Source organism: Astyanax mexicanus, unplaced genomic scaffold, assembly GCF_023375975.1.
Source record: "Astyanax mexicanus isolate ESR-SI-001 unplaced genomic scaffold, AstMex3_surface scaffold_48, whole genome shotgun sequence".
Lineage (NCBI taxonomy): Eukaryota > Metazoa > Chordata > Actinopteri > Characiformes > Acestrorhamphidae > Astyanax > Astyanax mexicanus.
In genome coordinates this window covers 71,164-90,836 of record NW_026040058.1, presented here as the reverse complement: position 1 = coordinate 90,836, position 19,673 = coordinate 71,164, and the positions used below count along the sequence as shown (strand labels likewise).

The following is a 19,673-nucleotide window of genomic DNA, read 5'->3' as shown; positions in this document are numbered from 1 at the left end:
TTGTGAACCATTTATGAGTAGATTTGGCCACATGTTTAGGGTCATTCCCAGTACCACTTGGCAAACTCCACCCTTATATGCTTATGATTATACCTCAAAGGCTTTCTTCGTGCTGCACGCCTCCCAAACAGCTTGTTGGCCTGTAGACAGCGCCTGATGATTTTACTTCTCTTGCCATCTTACATTTGCATCCTCTTCCAGGCTTGTTTGTCACTCTTCCAGATGTTTTAAACTTTTTGATGATTGCTTTGACTGTAGATAAGGGCATCTGCAGGTGAGAGGTTATTTTCTTGTAGCCATTGCCTAATTTATGAAAATTGAAACACAGCTGCTTTACTTGAATAGTGTTTAGTAGTGAGTAAGAGAAATAGCCCTCTGTGTAATGCCAAATTTCTACCCCAGGAAGTGATGAATTACTAATTAAAGGTTCCTAGATACTTTGATCCACTTTATAAACTACAGTAGAAATGACATAAATGGTTCAAATACATTTATTTCCAAGAAATTCTTAAGGGTGCCAATAATTGTGAAACAGGTCATTTTAAAAATAATAATTAATTCTTAGTCAGGATTTATTTTTATTCACTTGAATTGAAGGTTGTGAGAAAAAAAAAATACGCTTTTAACACATTTTAACTAGGGGTGCTGTATTGTAAATCAAACTGAGAAATCTGTTTAGACCCCACAGGTCCACCCATAATGACTGCTCTTATCTTAGTTACAATATTCCACACAAATAAATCAAAAACAACTCTTCCCTCAGAATATAAAAAAGGCCATAGACAGACAGTAAAATTGGAGGAAAAAAAGCGAGAACTGCCATGTTGAGTGAAGTGTTTTCTCATTGCTTTCACAGCAGCTTTTTATGATACATATGTTGATACTGGCTCCTCCCCTTAGCCATGCAGTGAGTAATGTTGTCCAAAACTGCAGTGCCGACCAGCAGGGTTGAGGTTTCAGCCATGTGCTGCAACTGAAATAAGAATTCCCTTCTCTGTGTTCCCTTGTTCTTGTCTGTGAAGATTTCTTTGGAGAGATACTAACTCAGCTAATTAAAAACACTGTAGCTGAGTAGCCACTGGAAGTAGAGCTTAGACAAAAACATTGGTCAAAACAGCAGTGTTAAACAGGGGGGTTTAAGCACCTTGGACAGCGCTGAAGAGCGGTGTTGGCCAGTGCTGCATACAGCTTGAAGATAAAGGATCCTACAGTAAAACTGGAGAATATGTTTATGTTACATTTCATTCTGACCAGTTTTTGAGGAGCTAGAGGGCTGGCACTTTATAGTACAAACTTGTGTTGATCCATGATTTGTGTTCAAATAAAGTTTATTTCCATGAGACATGAAAGCTTGATTAATCAGATGCAGAGCAGTTTTTGTCATTACTGCCAAATCTGCATGTGATGAATACAGATTACAAAATACAAGATTTACCCATTTTAGAAAATCTCTACAGATATCACCGTCAGTCCTGTGTATTATATCATTCAGATTCTTATTATCAGCATTAAGACAATAAAGACAGAATAGCATCAACTGCAATCAAGCTTTAACGATAACTGCCAAAGAGTCTTTTTCTAGAAGAATGAGGAAGAACAAAAATCCAAACTAAAACTATAGGGTTCCCACACCTTGGAATAAATTATTGAATAAAGTGCAGTAGTTTCCTGGTACAGAGGTGTGCACAGGTGTAGTCTCAGCACTGGAATGCAGTTTGACTCCTTTTCTGTTCTCGTATTTCAAGAGCACAATAATAATAATATTGAAAGAAAAAATAAAAAAATAAAACACAAAAAAAACTTCTGTACAGAATCAAATTATATTAATGCAAAATTAAACTTTAACTTTTTTCTTCTGTTAACTTGTTATATTAGAAATCTGAGGAATGTATGTCATAGTGATAACATAATGACATATAAATAAATAAATAAATAAATAAATAAATAAATGATTGAATAAAGTGCAGCAGTTTCCTGTTACAGAGCTGTGAACCGGATTAGCCTCAGCACTGGAATGCAGTTTGACATGTTTTACATGATACGCTTCTATACACATATCTTAGTGGTGCAGGATAATCCATCAGCCCCCCTGGAGCTGAGAGGGTTAAGGGCCCTGCTCAAGGACCCGAGTGCCAGTGAACCCATAACTGTAGTATTATGTATTAAGGCAATGGTGTGTGTGTGTGTGTGTGTGAGAGAGAGAGAGACGACATAAGAGTAAGAATTTGGTGATTTGGTGTTCTTAATGAAGAAAGAAAAAAACAGTACTTGGAAAATAGATAATCACAGCTGTCTATTAATTGATAGAATAATGAATGATGCTAGCTTCAAGAATGTGTATGCTATTCTCACACTTTTGTTGTGTTTTAGTTTGTTATATTAATATGAATAATATGAATGATGATAATGTGGACATGATGGTATGTGACAAGATAAGAAAATATGTTATGAAAATATATGAAATCCAAAATCTCTTGGCATGCTGAAGCATTAAGAGTTCCTTTCACTGGAACCAAGGGGCCGAGCCCAACTCTCGAAAAACAGCGCAACACCATATTCCCCCCAACACCAAAATTAAACACTTGGCATAATGCAGGGGTTCGCAACCTTTTCTACCTTACGGCCCACCTGTTTACAACTTGAAAGCGTCAAGACCCCCTAATATTAATAATAATAATAATAATAATAATAATAATAATAATAATAATAATAATAAAAGATCTAAAAAAAACTGAGTACAATAAACTCTTGCTACCATACCCTGAAACAGTGATTTAAGCTTTCCAAATATAGTAAGTACATGAACTTCTTACTGGAAACATGCTCTAATAGTGTGCTTCTTTTTATTTTTACCTTTAAATATACACAGTAGTGTGGTTTGACAGAGTAGCACAACTCGATAGAATACCTGATGACTCGGCTCGGTATCTGGGCATATCCATGTGGGCGAATCAGTGACATTTTTTTTAATTCAAATTACTGCACTCATGCAGCCGCTCTCTTTATTGAAATAAATAGGATGCGCTGTGCTGGTGGACAGGGAGAGGATGCGTATTTCTTGTGTGCTTGCGTGCACTAACGCTAAAATTTGATTTCAGGTCGCAGGCCACAAAATATCGTTCTGCGAGCCGCAAATGGCCCGCGGGCCACAAGTTTGAGACCCCTGATTTAAAGTGCTCACAACAGACTACTGTCTCCCTCTGAGGATGAGCCTGCGGACCCCTAGAGGGTGCTTCGGGCCGCGACCTCTATCAGACTGCCGGATGGAGAAGCACAATTTGACACACCTGAGAACACATCTCCACTTCTCTCACTTCGGGTCAAGCTGCACTGCATCCTACGCTTTCCATTGCATTACGTTATGCGAGGCTTTGATGAAGCTGTTTGACTATGGAAACCCAATCCTTTAAGCTCTCTAGACTCTACTGTTATTGAGCTAATCTGAAGCTACATGAAGCTTGGAGATCTGTAGTTTCAGACTCTGCAGAAAGTTGGCAACCTATGTTCACTCAGTGCCTGCCTCTGTTATTTTACCTATTTCACTTTGTAGCTAAATTACTGACATTCCTATGTGCTTTGTTATAATACCACTAACAGTTGACTGTGGAATATTTAGTAGCGAGACAATTTCCCGACTGGTCAGGGGGCATCCTATCACTGTCCCATACTGGACTTTACTGTCACTAATGTTTGTAGAAGCAATCTGCATGGCAATCTACTTGTTTTGTACACCTGTGGCCAATGAAGCGATTGGAAGACCTAATTTTAATGATTTGGATGGGTGAGTGATTACTTTTGGTAATACCGTGTAGTTGGTGAAAATTACTTTGTACAAATGTGGTCTTAGCTAAAGTTCTAGTGCACATTCTTGTTTCAACAATGGATGCCTCCCCTTTTCCACCTGCAATTATCTTGGTCTAAGAGAGAACAGGGGCGTGGTCTGGTCATTTTGTTAGTTTAGTTACAACTCATCTTTTATTTATCCTTTTTATACAACCCTTTTATTTACCCTTCTGTGACATTGAACTTGTATTCTAGCTGGTATAATACCAACATTACACTTGGTCTTCCTCAACATACAGAGACTGAACTAAAAATAAAATCTTACACACACACCCACACATACACACACACACATACACACCCATCTAGAACGCACAGTCATTGGGACACTGTTTCAATGTCTTTGTACTTTGTATTATAAGTATACAGTACCTTAACTTGCTTAATCACAGGCAACATTCTGCCGAGCCCCATCCAGGTTGTCATAGCCACGACACTGAATGAGTCTAGCAAACAATAAAGTGCTTAGTGTCAAGTTGCAAAGGAAACATGGCGACAAAACCTCTTTAAGGCCATCTCAGGTTTCGTTCTGGATCTAATCTCAATCGATTACTAGCTATACTGCATTTGTTGTAAATAAGTATGAATTATAATGAGTCATGGTGGAATGCTGTAACTGATCTTTACTGAGCTGTTTATTTACCAGCATTTGCACTGTAATACAAGTACAGTAATGACTGTATATAAAATATTTAGGACAGCATGTTAGCTTGGGCAGCGTACAGCACTTTTTGTTTAGACTACACTGATGTTTTTTTTTTTTAAATACGTTTCTGGCACAGTGTCAGCTTCTGGTTCATGAAACACTTTGTACACTTCTGGGAAGGACATAATCTCGTGCTATGGTTAATATGCATAACGTGATCTCAATAGAACTGGTTTAAGGTCATCTCTGGTGATCATTTATAACCCTCCCACATTCTTAAACACATCTACAAATACGAAGCGGAGTAAAGAAGTCCAGCAGGTCCAGAATCTTTAAACTCAGATACACCTGCTGGCTTCTCCCTGCTGCTGAACTGCCATATAAGGTAAATCATCTTTAGTATTTAATAATAGGATTGATGTCTTTGTAGGATAATTTTCTGTTATTTATTGATTTACTGGCATCTTGAGAAAATGCTGCAGAATGGTGATATGTGTTACTGCAAAGGAAAAAAAAATACAGAATGGGCTTAATTATTAAACAACTGAAATATTACATCCTCAAATATTACACTTTAAAAAAACAAAGCAAAAGATCACAAAGAGTAAATTGAAGAATGTTGTAGCTACAGAAGCAGTTAAAAGGAGAAAGTAAAGGAGAAGTAAATCATATTATAAATATGAAATATATACAGATATAATATTGGTTTGTAATGTTAATGTAATGTTTCTCTACAGGGCTGAATCTGGGGGCTGGAGGACACAATGGGGTTTTTAATCCCACTGTGTATTCCCCTACTGCTGCTGATCAGTGGTAAGCTTTTGTAAATGTTATATATTGTTAAAATGCAGAACTACCAAAATAACAAACTACTTTTAACAACTTTTAATTGAAACACTATTGTTATTATTGAATTATCTTTATTTCACACGGGGAAGTGAATATAGGACAGTCAGAAGGTAATTAGTGCTTTATTTCAGATTCTCATGTCACCTGATATTATATATATATATTTGCATTTATTTTAATAAAACATTCACTGCAGTGTATCAAGTTTTAATACTACAGATACCAGCAGCAGCAGACAATGGGTTATATCTGAGCTGCTGATATGAAAGATTACATCTTGATTAAATACTAAGCACTGGTTCTTATTAATCATGTGATTTTCAGTCATCAGTCATTATCTCACATTTGTTATGCAGTGCAGAGATTATGAAAGTGCATTTGTCAATCATCTACACAGCTCATTGTTTTTAAAGCTAGGAATTTAATTGTCTACAAAAATCCCACAGAACCAGTCCAGTCAGTCTAGTGCCACCCAGAATACAACAGCGACATCAGCAGTTCACAATCTGTAATACACATTTAGTCAAAACCAGGCTGTAACATAACTTTTATTAGTCCATATTGCAATATCAAACTGAAAACTAATTTAAGAATAACTACAACAGTCAGTCTTGAGCAGTCTTATTAGCTAAACATTCAGAGAGTGGTTAGAGAACCTAAGACATGTTATATTCAATTTAAATAAATTGAATTCAATATGTATTAGTATATAGGGTCTTCTAAATGTTTAAACTCTGTTTTAAATTGTAAACCAATTTTAAACCAAGAAAAGACTAAAGTACACAACCCTGACAACAGTCAATGGTCAGCCACCCAATCCTATCTTAGCCATGCAGGAGCACTGTGCATGTTGTGTCCCCTTACATGGGAAAAGTAATAAACAGGCATGAATGTCAAACAATAACCACAGAGAAGTAGAAACTCAAAATACTTAGGAAAGGTTTTTGCTTTCTAATTTCTTTTTTTCCGTATTTATTTAGTTTTTAAAGACAGAGGTACCAGATAAACCTTAAGAAGTTACTGGAAAACAGAAAAAAAAAACAGGAAGTCGAAGCATGTGGCAGTCTCAGGAATAAAAAGATTAAGCACAGTGGTGGCTTCCCTTCAATAGGAGAAGACCAGGGGCCTCATTTATAAAACTCTGCGTGAAAGTGTGGGCGCACACAAAAAACAGGAAATGCTGTGCGCCCCCAAAAATATCTGATTTAAAAATGTGTGCCAAAGCACACATGAATGCTGTTACTCTTTCTAAATCACAACCTGTACAAAAAATGTGCAGAGATGAACCAGCCTCGTGTTTCACCTCCGTACTGCCGACATTTACCCATAAAAGGTCCATGCAAATCACTCAATAAATATTTAAATGTGGGATTTCCCATTTATCCAGAGCAGAATAACGAAGGGAAGTAACATTTTGGAGAATGTGAAGTAGAAGTCCTTGTTTCAAAGGATGAGGTGAGAAAGAATGTGTTGTTTGGTGGTTTTAGCCAACATGTGTCTGCAGCAGTTTAATAATGAAGCTCAAAAGATAAACTATTAAAGAGTTTAAAAAGTGTTCAGATTTAAACAGCTGATTAACCTGCGCACATTTTCCATGGTTTATTAACACCTGTAAATGGACATTTTTTTACCTGATTCAGTAACGATGGTCTCTATAAATCTGCCCCCAACATTAATTGGTTAATTAACCAGTCATATAAACAAAAATATATTTAAACACGTAATGGCTAATTTTCCGTTCTTAATCTTGATTTATGTGGTATGAATATGCGTGAGGATGGTTTGCGCATTTACTTTTTTTTTCGCAATTCTGTGCTTTACCACATAATGTCACTAATTCCCACTCTCTCTGCAATCTTTTAAATGGATATGCATGCCTCCAAACTTGTTTAAATGTACGCTCATTTCCACGTCAAGTATCTCTTTATAAATCACAGTTCTTGTATTAGATGTTGCACACGCACATTTCAGGCTTGTTTTTATGGTACACACCCTTTAAAAATGATGCTCCAGGTATTGATAATTACTCTGAATTAGGCTGTGGTCACTCTACATCTCCATCTGGTGGCCTCGGGAGAAATAGCACATTGACCAGCCACAGCCTGGGCCCTTACATCACCTGCCCCCATGCCAACTGCAGTGAGCAAAGAAAATGTTCAACTCGTACATAAAAGTGTTCAGGTCATCCACTCACAGTACTGTCCACCCACACTAATCCAGAGAGTTCACGTTGTTTTAATTTAGCTATCCCTGACACAGGGTTCCAAATCTACACTTGTGACTCAGGCACAAAATAAAATAAAGATGTGTTACTTATGCTTATAAATATAAGGCAACATTTCTGCAAGCTTATTTTTAAATGTAACCCAGCTTTTTATCATTTTTACTAAAGATCATAAACTGATGTTTCACTATATTTTTTATATAAAGCTAGCACATAATCTCTGGTCAATTTTACAAAAAAATGTTGCAAAAGTATTCATACCACTTAAATTTTTCACATTTTGTCATCATACAACCACAAACTTAAGAGAATTTAAGTGATAGACAACCACAAAGTAGCACATAATGGTGACGTGGAACAAGAATGATACATGATTTTCAAAATTTTAATCAAATAAAAATCTGAAAAGTGTGATGTGCAAAAGTATTTAGACCCCATATATTAATAATGAGTAGAGCCACCCTTCGTTGCAATTACAGCTGCAGTCTTTTGGGGTACGTGTCTACCAGCTTTGTGCATCTGGAGACTGAGATGTTTGACCCATTCTTCTTTTACAAAATAGATAGAAGAAGAGCGTCTGTGAACAACACATTTCATGTCTTGCCCCAAATGCTCAATAGAATTTAAGTCAGGACTTTGACTGGGTCATTCTTTTTTTTTTTTTTTCATTTCTAATTTTTTCCCATTTTTTCTCCCCAATTTACACGGCCAATTACCCAACCCACTCATTAGGACTCCCCCTATCACTAGTAATGCCACAACACACCAGGAGGGTGAAGCCTAGCACATGCTTCCTCTGATACATGTGAACCCAGCCACCGCTTCTTTTCGAGCTGCTGCTGATGCAGCATTGCCTGAGCACAGCGGCCCGGCTCCGGTACATCAGCTCACAGACGCCCTGTGCTGCAGACATTGCCCTGGGAGTGATGTGGGGAGAGAGCGCCATCTACCCACCCAGAGGGAGCAGGGACAATTTTGCTCCCTCTGACGCCGGCAGCTTGATGGCAAAGCTGCATGAGCTGGGGTTCGAACCTGCGACCTCCTGCTCATAGTGGCAGCGCTTTAGACCGCTGGACCACTCGGCGCCCCGACTGGGTCATTCTAACATATTAATAGTCTTTAATCTAAACCATTCCACTGCAGCTCTATCTGTATGTTACTGTCTTGCTGGAAGGTGAATCTCAGGATTGCCCTGTATTTAACTCCATCCATCTTCCCTCCAACTCTGACCAGCTTCTGTGATGCTGCCACCACCATGTTAAACAGTGGGGATGGTGTGTTTAGAGTGATGTGCAGTGATCTGCCACAAATAGTGTTTTGCATTTAGGCCAAAAGTTCAACTTTGGTCTGATCTGACCACAGAACTTCTTCCATATGTTTGCTTGTGTCCCCTACATGGCTTGTGGCAACAATGGTTTTCTTCTTGGCACTTCCATAAAGGCCAGATTTGTGGAGTGCACAACTCATAGTTATCATGTGGACAGATTCTCCCACCTGAGCTGTGGATTTCTGCAGCTCCTCCAGAGTGACCATGGGCCTCTTGGCTGCTTCTCTGACCAGTGCTCTCCCTGCTCGATCTGTCAGTTTGGATGGATGGCAATGTCTTGGTAGGTTTGCAGGTTTAGAATCCTTTTTTAATTTTTTAATAATGTATTGAACCGTGCCCCTTGGGATGCTCAAAACTTGGGATATGTTTTTATATCCTAACCCTGCTTTAAACTTCTCCACAACTTTATCTCTGACGTGTCTGGAGAGTTCCTTGGTCTTTATGATGCTGTTTGTTTACTAGTGTTCTCTAACAAACCACTGAGCCCTTCACAGAACAGCTGTATTTACAAAGACTAAATTACGCACAGCTCTCTTAACTCTATTAACTAATTAAGTGACTTCTGAAGGCAATTAATTTAACAGGATTTTATTTAGGGGTTTCTTAGTAAAGGGGGCTGAATACTTTTGTGCTTCACACTTTTTAGATCTTTATTTAAAATCATTATAATTTTTGTTCCACTTCACAAATATGTGCTACTTTGTGTTGGTCTATGAATTAAAGTCCATTTCCAAATACATTTATATTTGTGGTTTTAAGATGACAAAATATGAAATAATTCAATAAATACTTTTGAAAACCACTGTAATTAAAAGGTAAAAATTTATTTAAATGTATTTTTCAGTAAAATGTAATTTAATTTAATATATATATATATATATTCTTTTTTTTTTAGCAAAAATCTTAAAACAAACATTACTTAATAATGTTAAGGTTACAGAAATGTTGCACTATATTTTTATGTAAAACTAGTACGTCATTTTTGGTCCTTTTTAACTAAAATCTTAAAGCACACATTACTTAATAATAAAGGTGCCCAAGCGTCCATTATATTTTTAAGTATACCCTTCAAAACATTTTTAATTAAGCTGTTTCTGTTGTAAGGATTAAGAGTAATAATTTATATTAATACAACTGACATAAAACATAAGTTCAATAGCAGTTTGTGGTTCATCATATATATTTATAAATATTTATAAACACAAAAATAAGTCTTTCAAATCAACTTTTTTTTCTTAAGTATGCAAAACCATGCCAGTGTCACTGCTGAGATCCACCACCCAAATAATACCTGCTGGATGACAGTAGTGATGCCAACTCCTCAGTAGGGAAAGTAGCTTTTGGCTGTCATAAAAATAGCTAGATATGACGTCATTGTCTAATTTGTAAAATACATGTTTTGAAGCTGTAAAAGAATAACAGTTGTGGGAGAGAACAAAGTCAGCAAAATAAACACCCTAAATTTGTTAAAACTACAAATGAATTCTGAAGAATAGAGTGTGGGCAACGACGTAATGGTACTTTGCATGCTGTGTAGAGCACACCATGTTTTAGGACACACAATCAAAACAAATGGACCATGTGATAAGATAAACAAAGAAGCAGATGAAGCTTACCTTCAAAAAATTGCAGGAATTAATGGGCTTGAGCTTGGCCTTTTGCTTAGAGTGGTGTATTATAAGTTATAACATTAACTAGCTAACCTAACTTTAATTTATAAATTAAAACTAACTAACACAGCTTTAATTTATAAATCATAACTAACTTAGCTAACCTAGCTTAAATGTATAAATTATAACTAGCCAACTTAGCTTTAATTTAAAAATTATAATTAGATAACCTAGCTTTAATTTATAAATTATAACTAGCTAATCTAGCTTTAAGTTAACTAGCTAACCTAGCTTACATTTATAAGTTATAAGTAGCCAACCTAGCTTTAATTAATAAGTTATAACTAGTTAACCTAGCTTTAATTTATAAGTTATAACTAGTTAACCTAGCTTTTATTTATAAGGTATGACTAGTTAACCTAGCTTAAATTTATAAGTTATAAATAACTATCAAACTTAGCTTTAATTTATAAGTTATGAATAGCTAACCTAGCTTTAATTTATAAGTTATAACTAGCTAACCGGGCGGCACGGTGGCGCAGTGGGTAGCACTTCCGCCTCACAGCAAGACGGCCTGGGTTCGATTCCCGGCTGGGGCAACCCGGGTCTTTCTGTGTGGAGTTTGCACGTTCTCCCTGTGTCTGCGTGTGTTTCCTCCGGGTTCTCCGGTTTCCTCCCACAGTCCAAAGACGGCACGTTCAGGCTAATTGGAAGTTGATTGAACTTGCCCCTTAGGTGTGGGTGTGTGAATGAATGTGTCTGTTTGTCTGTCTGTGTCCGTCTGCCCTGCGATGGATCCTGCCTTTCGCCCGATGCCTGCTGGGATAGGCTCCGGCACCCCCCCCCCCCCCCCCCCCGCGACCCTTCAAGGATTAAGCGGTTGACAATGAGATGAGATGAGATGAGATGAGAAATGAGATGAACTAGCTAACCTAGCTTTAATTTATAAGTTATGAGTAGCTAACACAGCTTTAATTTATGAATTACGACTAGCTAACCTAGGTTTAATTTATGAGTTATAACTAGCTAACCTAGGTTTAATTTATAAGTTATAACTAGCTAATCTAGCTTTAATTTATAAGTTATGACTAGCTAACCTAGACTTTAATTTATAAGTTATGAGTAGCTAACACAGCTTTAATTTATGAATTACGACTAGCTAACCTAGCTTTAATTTATGAGTTATAACTAGCTAACCTAGGTTTAATTTATGAGTTATAACTAGCTAACCTAGCTTTAATTTATAAGTTATGACTAGCTAACCTAGCTTTAATTTATAAGTTACAACTAGCTAACCTCCCAGATAGCCACCGAGTGCTGGCCCAGTACTGGGCCTTAGCTGGTTTCTGACTGTCCTCAAAGGTGGCCCAGAACCGGCCACCGGACTCGGCCCAGTGTATTTTTGAACGTAGGACCAAGTCTGGGCCTTATTCGGTTTCTGACTCCTCGAAGCTGGCTGAGAGTCGGTCACCGGACTCGGCCCAGTGTCTTTTTGAATGTAGGACCAGGTCTGGGCCTGCACTGGTTTCTGACTGTTCTGGAAGCTGGCTGAGATCCGGCCACTGAACTTGGCCCAGTGTCTTTTTGAACGTAGGACCAAGTCTGGGCCTTATTCGGTTTCTGACTCCTCAAAGCTGGCTGAGATTCGGTCACCGGACTCGGCCCGGTGTCTTTTTGAACGTAGGACCAGGACTGGGCCTACACTGGTTTCTGACTGTTCTTGAAGCTGGCTGAGATCCTGCCACCGAACTAGGTCCAGTGCCCAACACAAGTTAAGCAAAACTTTTGTAACTGAAGGTACTTTGTCTTTTACTGTTGGTGAATTTGTTTTCTAAGAACTAGGAGGTTCAGGAACCTACAATGTTATTCCTAGTACTACAAGCTACAAGCTATTTGTACATAAAATTTATGTAAATAACCACTTTGTACATCAGTACATCAATATGATTATTATATATTATTATAGGAAACACTAATAAGGAATTCACCATTGGTTTAAATAGAGTATTCTGTTTACTCAATTAGTGTTAATGAGAGAAAAACTTTGTCTGGAAGCTCAAAGAAAGACATAAAACAAAGATTTATATTAAATTTACGTTTAATTCATAAAGTTTACATATTTAAAAAATAAAGGGAAAAAAAGAAAACAGAAACAGATTACAATTTGCAAATTCTTTTTAACTCATTCAATTGAATACACTACAAAGACAAGAAATTTAATGTTGCAAATATTCACTCATTTTGAATTTGATGCCTGTAACATGTTCCAAAAGTTAAGACAGGAACAACATTATGCATGCATTATGAAGACCAAATACGAGAACGGAGACCCCGGACTGTTTCTTTAACTAGCTGAGCTCCGCGGTACAGTTAAAAAGCTCCCCACGACAGTGCTCTTACTGCCTCTCCCTATTAGGCTACAGAGGGGCATGTAGTGTTGTGTTACAGTGTTTGTTGTTGCGCCGCTAAAGTATGGAGGATGAAGAAAAAGAAATCCAACTGATTTGAAAGAATCAGGAAAAAATTTAATTGTGACCCCAAGAATCAATTTTGAATCGAATTTTGGGATTCCCAAAGATTCACAGCCCTACTTTGTACTATGAAAAACATTGGTTTAATAGGTTCGCCCAAACAAAGGTTTGGCACCTGTGGACTTCTTGTTACTTTTTACCGTATTTATTTTTATTTGTATCTGTTTTAATACGTGGTACCTTTGCCAAGTAAAACTCAATATTAACTCAACTTAATATTGAGATGATTGGTTTTAAGAAATTTGCATCGGCCTAAAACATTTTCACAGTACTGTACATATACACACATACTGTATAGGTTTTTGTGTGTGTGTGTTTGAGCTGTACTATGGAGGACCAAAAATGACATAAGTATAAATAAATAAATGCAAATATAAATGTAGAAATAATAAATATATACATGAATAAATGAATAAATAAATAAATGTTGAAATAAATAAATAAATATATAAATAAATGCACATATAAATGAATGAATGAATGAATGAATGAATATTTCTTATTTATTTATATATTTATTTATATATTTACTTATATGTGCATTTATTTATTTATTCATTCATTCATTTATTTATTTCAACATTTATTCATTTATTTATTTCAACACTTATTTATTCATTCATTTATTTATTTCAACATTTCTACATTTATTTATTTATTTATTTCCACATTTCTTCATTTATTTATTTATCTCCACCGTCCTGTACTTCCGGTATCAGTGAGACAGAACAAAAGGGACGGCACAGCAACATCGCGGCTATAACCCCTACTGCAGTAACAACTGCTGAAAATGAATGAGGGTCAACAGCTTAAAAATGTCGCCGCTGCAGGCCAAGGCAGGAGCAGTGTCACTACCCGATCTGTACCCCCTGCCCGATTTGTTCCGCGCATGCGCACGCATTGCAAACTGAGCAGGGGCACAGATCAGGTAGCCACGGCTGTTACACCAGCCGTTGTGCGCATGCGTCAACAGTTTTCGGCTCTGTGAGGTCGCTGCTCAAGCTTAACTTCCGTTTTCTGAATTATAGATAGACTGATAGGTGTTTAAACTAAATATATTTCGAAAATCAAACAAAATAATCTATTAAAATGTATGTATGTGGTGTTTTTTTTTTACATATGCCAAGTCTGTAAACTACTTCACATTTTATTAACTTAATTACACCTTTAGCGATAAGATTAACATCTACATGCTCAAGTATCAATTTATAATGCTTATCATGAATTAATGAATGAATAAATTCATAAATAAATAGAGCCAGAACACAATAATTCGCATAGGCTAACTAGCAGTTTATCTTTCTGTAATCTAGATAGACTGGGAGATATAAATAAGTAAAATACAAACATCAACTAGAAAATAATGTTCTTTGTTCTTGAGCAGTTGATATATAAACTGTGCATTTTATGCTTTGTCAAATTTAGTATTACAGGGTGTATGAGGCATTTTAAAAATTTAATTTGTTTACCATTATAACAAACCTGTTTGGGTTATATCCATTATATGGGGTGGTGGTGTGGTCTTTGACCATTTGTAGTATTCCTCAAGCTAACAAAGAGTTTATTAATAAAAAACATTTATTTTTGCTTAAAATACACAGCAGAATGTTTAGAAATGGGAACCAAATACCATGTCTCTAAATGTAGTCCTGTATCAATATGCTACTAACCATTAAAAATAAGGTACAACACATTTATCAAAATACCAGTTTATTTTCTTCTCAGAGAAAGCATGAGAGCAAAAAGCAAAACAAAAGAAAAACATCCCTCTCAACACACAACCACCCAGCCACTCCCACCCTACCTCACCCCGCCCCACTCCCACCTCACCTCACCCCAACACACCCCACCCCACCTCAACACACCCCACCTCACCCCACTCCCACCCCACCTCACCCCAACACACCCAACCCCCCCGACACAAACACCCACCACAACACAAAAACCCACCCTCCCCAACTCAAAGTACCCCGACACAAACACGCAACCACCCACCCAATTAAAATGGAAGTCACAATAAATAAACATTCATACAGATATTTCAAACACAGGTAACTGTTTTTACCTTCTGCTGTAGTTAGGACCTGAAAGAAACAACTCTTCAGCCTCTTGTATAGTTATTCCCTGTAGTGTAGACATGGCTTGGGTGATGCACTAACAAAAGGGTTAAAAAAATTAAATATAAATTATAAAACTGCATTATAAAGATTCAGCACTGCAGTGCAGTGATTAGAAGTGATTAGCAATGGTGGTGGTGTATGAGGTGTTAGTGCATGTTGTGCTGGTACAGTGAGTGGATCAGATATATCAGTGCTGCTGGAGTTTTTAAACACTGTGTCCATTTATTGTCTCTCATTCTATTAGACACTCCTACCTATCTGCACCACAGTGTATATGTAAAGTCAGATAGAAGCTCTGAGTCTGTTGCTGCATAGTTGGTGCTGTCAATACTCTAGTCCTTCATCAATGCTCACTGGATGTCCACCGCCGGTGGACTATTCAGGTCAAGCAAGTGAAACTGAGGTGTTTAAAAACTCCAGCATTAGCGTTAGTGTCACTGCTGAAAATGACCCAATAACTGTCTGAGAAAATGTATTGTGGTTATCATGGTCTCACAGTACTACTCTATTGGATTTTAAAAAAAGATACATTTGATTAAAATTTTTATGTAACTTAAGTCACAACAGGCTATTTAACATTGTTAATAGATATTTACTGCATACCTAGTAACCTTACCTCTGGGAACAAAACATCCAAAATGAACTGCACTTGATCCTCAATGTGGAATTCTACTGGTGCAGATTTCAGGACATCCTGAAGATAGAAAAATAGGGAGTCCTGTTCTTCCTCCGAGTCCAGGTACACTGGCACCCGTAGAGATGATCCCTTCTGGATTCTGCTGAGCCACTTCGAAGGCTCTTTTCCACAGAGTACACCCTTAGGTCAAAAGGCAAAGTGCCAAAAGCACTTCATCAAAACATGAGCAAACATTTAACATTTCTAGTTGAATGTCAAAAGTAGTTTATGTTAAAAGTTTTGGACTGTAAATCCACATTAAAAAAAAAAAAAAAAAAAAAAAGTCCCCCAACACATGGTGACAACAAGCATGAATTATAAGGCCTTTTGCTTATTTGCTTATAACACTGTAATGGTAAAACAATGTGCAAATTGTAAATAACAAAGACAAACATACCAACAAATGTTGCCGGACTCCATGGTCTTGTACAGCAAAGTCTACCAGCTTCTTTTCTTGGGCTGTGCGGTTGACCATGGTTTGCACATGAGGTGGAATGTCTGAAGTGATTGACCTAGATACCCTAAAAAGTGGCTGAAGGGTCCCTTGCAATAGCCTGCTAGCCTTGTCAGTCCAGAAAGCAAACCTCTGGCCATGTCTGTTGAATCAAAAAACTTAATCAGCAGGTAATCAAATGAAATAAAATGCAGAAAAGGCATGAATACTTTAGCAGAGTGGCCTTACCCTTCAATCTGAAATCTTTCCATCAGTAGGATGCACCACCACTGGCGGATTAATGGCACATCATTCTAAAACATATATAACAATGATCAGACAATTGGGGTGGGGTTTGAAATATTTTTTCTATATTAATAGATGCAACTGACCTCTGTGAAGATAAATGGGGTATTGGTGCAGATACAGAGGGAATACTGTAAAAAAATAAATCTCTCTATTATACCCAATAACTCAAAATGCTACTTATCACAACTTAAAAGGATGCTTACAATGAGTATAAGGATGCCACAGTAGTTCCCAGAAGTTTGTTGAGGGAAGTGCTGGAAACAAAATATTAAATATTACTTTTAAGTAAAGGTGTTGAACCAATAGAAACAGATGTAGACAAGTGCTTCACTAAAGTAAGCTTAGGTTCCCCCTTACTGAGTTACTGCCAAAAGCCATTAATACATGAAGTAGATGTGCTGAAGATAGAGATTGTTTCAAATTGTGTAAAATAGACAGAAAGTCCCTAGGTCTGGACAAGAAAGAATGTATGGTGGAAAGAAGACGAATGAATATAGCAAAAATTATCAACTGGTGGGCTAGTCATGGCTCAGTTTCCCAAAATCACAGTAGAAAATTCTCTTCAAAAGAAAATATCTATAGTCTTACATTACATTTAAGCCAACTGATGTCCAGAGTTTTATATAACCCAGTAAGAAAATAAAGAAAAGGCTTTACATCAAAACTTCTGCCGGTCTTCTCTGTCCAGGGTCTTGGGTCAATCTGGCCTGCAATATGTCTGCACATAAAATGGGGAAAAAAAATTACACACTTACTGAAACCTATAGTCATACAATTGTTCTCCATGGTCTAGTTTCATAAAATGAGACCTAATCCTACAGCCATCGAACAAGGCTTCTGCGTAAACATAAAACAAAAGAACAAAGCTATAAATAAGCAGCCATAGAACAAGGCTTTTTGTAAATCATCAGCCATAGAACAAGGCTTTTTGTAAATCATTAGCCATAGAACAAGGCTTTTTGTTAATTGTCAGCCATAGAACAAGGCTTTTTGTAAATCATCAGCCATAGAACAAGGCTTTTTGTTAATTTTCAGCCATAGAACAAGGCTTTTTGTAAATCATCAGCCATAGAACAAGGCTTTTTGTTAATTTTCAGCCATAGAACAAGGCTTTTTGTAAATCATTAGCCATAGAACAAGGCTTTTTGTTAATTGTCAGCCATAGAACAAGGCTTTTTGTAAATCATCAGCCATAGAACAAGGCTTTTTGTTAATTTTCAGCCATAGAACAAGGCTTTTTGTAAATCATCAGCCATAGAACAAGGCTTTTTGTTAATTTTCAGCCATAGAACAAGGCTTTTTGTAAATCATCAGCCATAGAACAAGGCTTTTGTGTAAATCAGCAGCCACAGAACATGGCTCTTGCGTAAAATATTATTGGTAAAAGACACTGAACAAGGGCAACTTTTTCCTCTCTCTTAACCTAAATATCGTTTTGTACGAGTCATCTCCAAAACCACCAGGGAGTACAGAATCTAGAAAAATTATCTCTCTCTCCACAACCAGTAAAACCTGCAATGGACATATTTCAAAATGATAAGCTAATCAACAAACTTCATTCTAAAAATCTGAATATCTATTTTTTGAAACTAGGCCTGGACAATAATTCGATATCGGTATTTATCGCGATAAGAAATGTTTCAATAACGGTGATATCACTTTTGTGGTATATCGATATGTATTATGTACAGAATCTGTCACGGACAGGCGTTTTTTACTGGCGTCAGCTCGCCGCAGAGCCAAACACATTCAGCCCCCATAGCTGTGCTACCTCAGTGCGTGATGACGCAATCACACAGGCACGTAGCCAGATAGGCTAGGCTAGGCTAGGTTAAAATGGCTAGGCTAGGCTAGGCTAGGTTAGGTTCAGGTCCGCTCCGCTACGCATCTAAAATGTCTCGAAACGGAGCCGGGACGAGCGGATCCAAGGCTAGGGTAGACTCGGTTCGGTCAGCTGCTGTTTCGCTCGCCCATTCGCGCGTCCGCTCGCTCATCCGCGGCTCCGCTCGCTCGTCCGCTCGCTCATCCGTGGCTCCGCTGGCCCAGCCGCGGGTCCGCTCGCTCATCCGCGCCTCCGCTCGCTCAGCCGCGGCTCCGCTCGCCCAGCCGCGGGTCCGCTCGCCCAGCCGCGGGTCCGCTCGCCCAGCCGCGGGTCCGCTCGCCCAGCCGCGGGTCCGCTCGCTTGCCGCTTTGCTGCAAATTGTGCCGGTGAGTGGAGCCGACAAGCAGCGTAACGTTAATACATCTAATCTGTTCCACCACCTCAAGCATCTTCACTACATACAATATTTTCCTTCTACTGACTGAAGCACTTTAATAGATTATGTTGAAACTAAGTTATTTAAAGTTTATGGGTTTGTTTATTTGCCGTTGATATCATGTTGAATACCTCTTGTATTCTGGCTGAAGCACTTTAATAGATTATGTTGTCACTAAGTTATTTATAGTTGAAAAATCCTATAGGTTTGTTTATTTGACGGGAAAATCTTGTTGCTTTTATGTATATAAAGGCTTCTTGTATTATATATCCTAGTTAAAACACTTTTGTTTTAATCTGTTAAATTTGTTTACAATGAATAAGAAGCTCTGCCTCTGTTGTCATTTAAAGTTATTTTTATTTGTAATAGTTATATAGGCTTATGTTTGACAGGGATGTCATGTTATTATTTTGCTATATGCAAATAAAATTGAGCATTGCTTTATTTTGACTACTTTTATTTCTAAAGTATTAAAGTTTTTGTGAAAGGAGGTTTCAAAGACTTAAAAAACATTTTCATACAGTAGTAGGTACAGATTTCCATTAGATAGATTGATACAAAAAGTGCAAATACACAGTTAAATAATAATTTAAATTTGCAGTGCAAGCTGCAGAGATTGCAGGGATTCTTTTTCTGAGGCCTTCAAAGTATTTATCGATATCGAAATTATATCGTATCGACCGAAATTTAAGGAATATATCGTGATATAAATTTTGGCCATATCGTCCAGCACTATTTGAAACTGTAACTCAACACATAGCAAATAGTGATCCAGTTGATTCTGTTGCATACTCCATGCAGGGAACAAAATCGCATCCTTGGAACACAGATTGTTCTGGTGTAGAGA

General features: G+C 37.4%; 1 protein-coding gene and 1 long non-coding RNA gene across 27 annotated transcripts in view; one reads left to right on the top strand and one right to left on the bottom strand.

Moving 5' to 3' along the window:
- Nucleotides 1–4,795: 4,795 nt before the first annotated feature.
- The window catches only part of LOC111190550 (alpha-tectorin-like), a 68,818-nt gene continuing 53,940 nt past the window's right edge, over nucleotides 4,796–19,673 (top strand). For all 26 annotated transcript variants that reach the window (XM_049473953.1, XM_049473946.1, XM_049473938.1 and 23 more), the window contains exons 1-2: nucleotides 4,796–4,874; nucleotides 5,227–5,302. In XM_049473953.1, the coding sequence (XP_049329910.1) occupies nucleotides 5,254–5,302 (49 nt within the window). In that variant the 5' untranslated portion in view covers nucleotides 4,796–4,874; nucleotides 5,227–5,253. The remainder of the gene's footprint in view (nucleotides 4,875–5,226; nucleotides 5,303–19,673) is intronic.
- On the bottom strand, nucleotides 14,995–16,686 carry LOC125797540 (uncharacterized). The gene is made up of 3 exons (XR_007436371.1): nucleotides 16,509–16,686; nucleotides 15,767–16,422; nucleotides 14,995–15,184 (listed from the first exon to the last, which is right to left on the bottom strand). It is a non-coding gene; the product is annotated as an uncharacterized LOC125797540 (long non-coding RNA).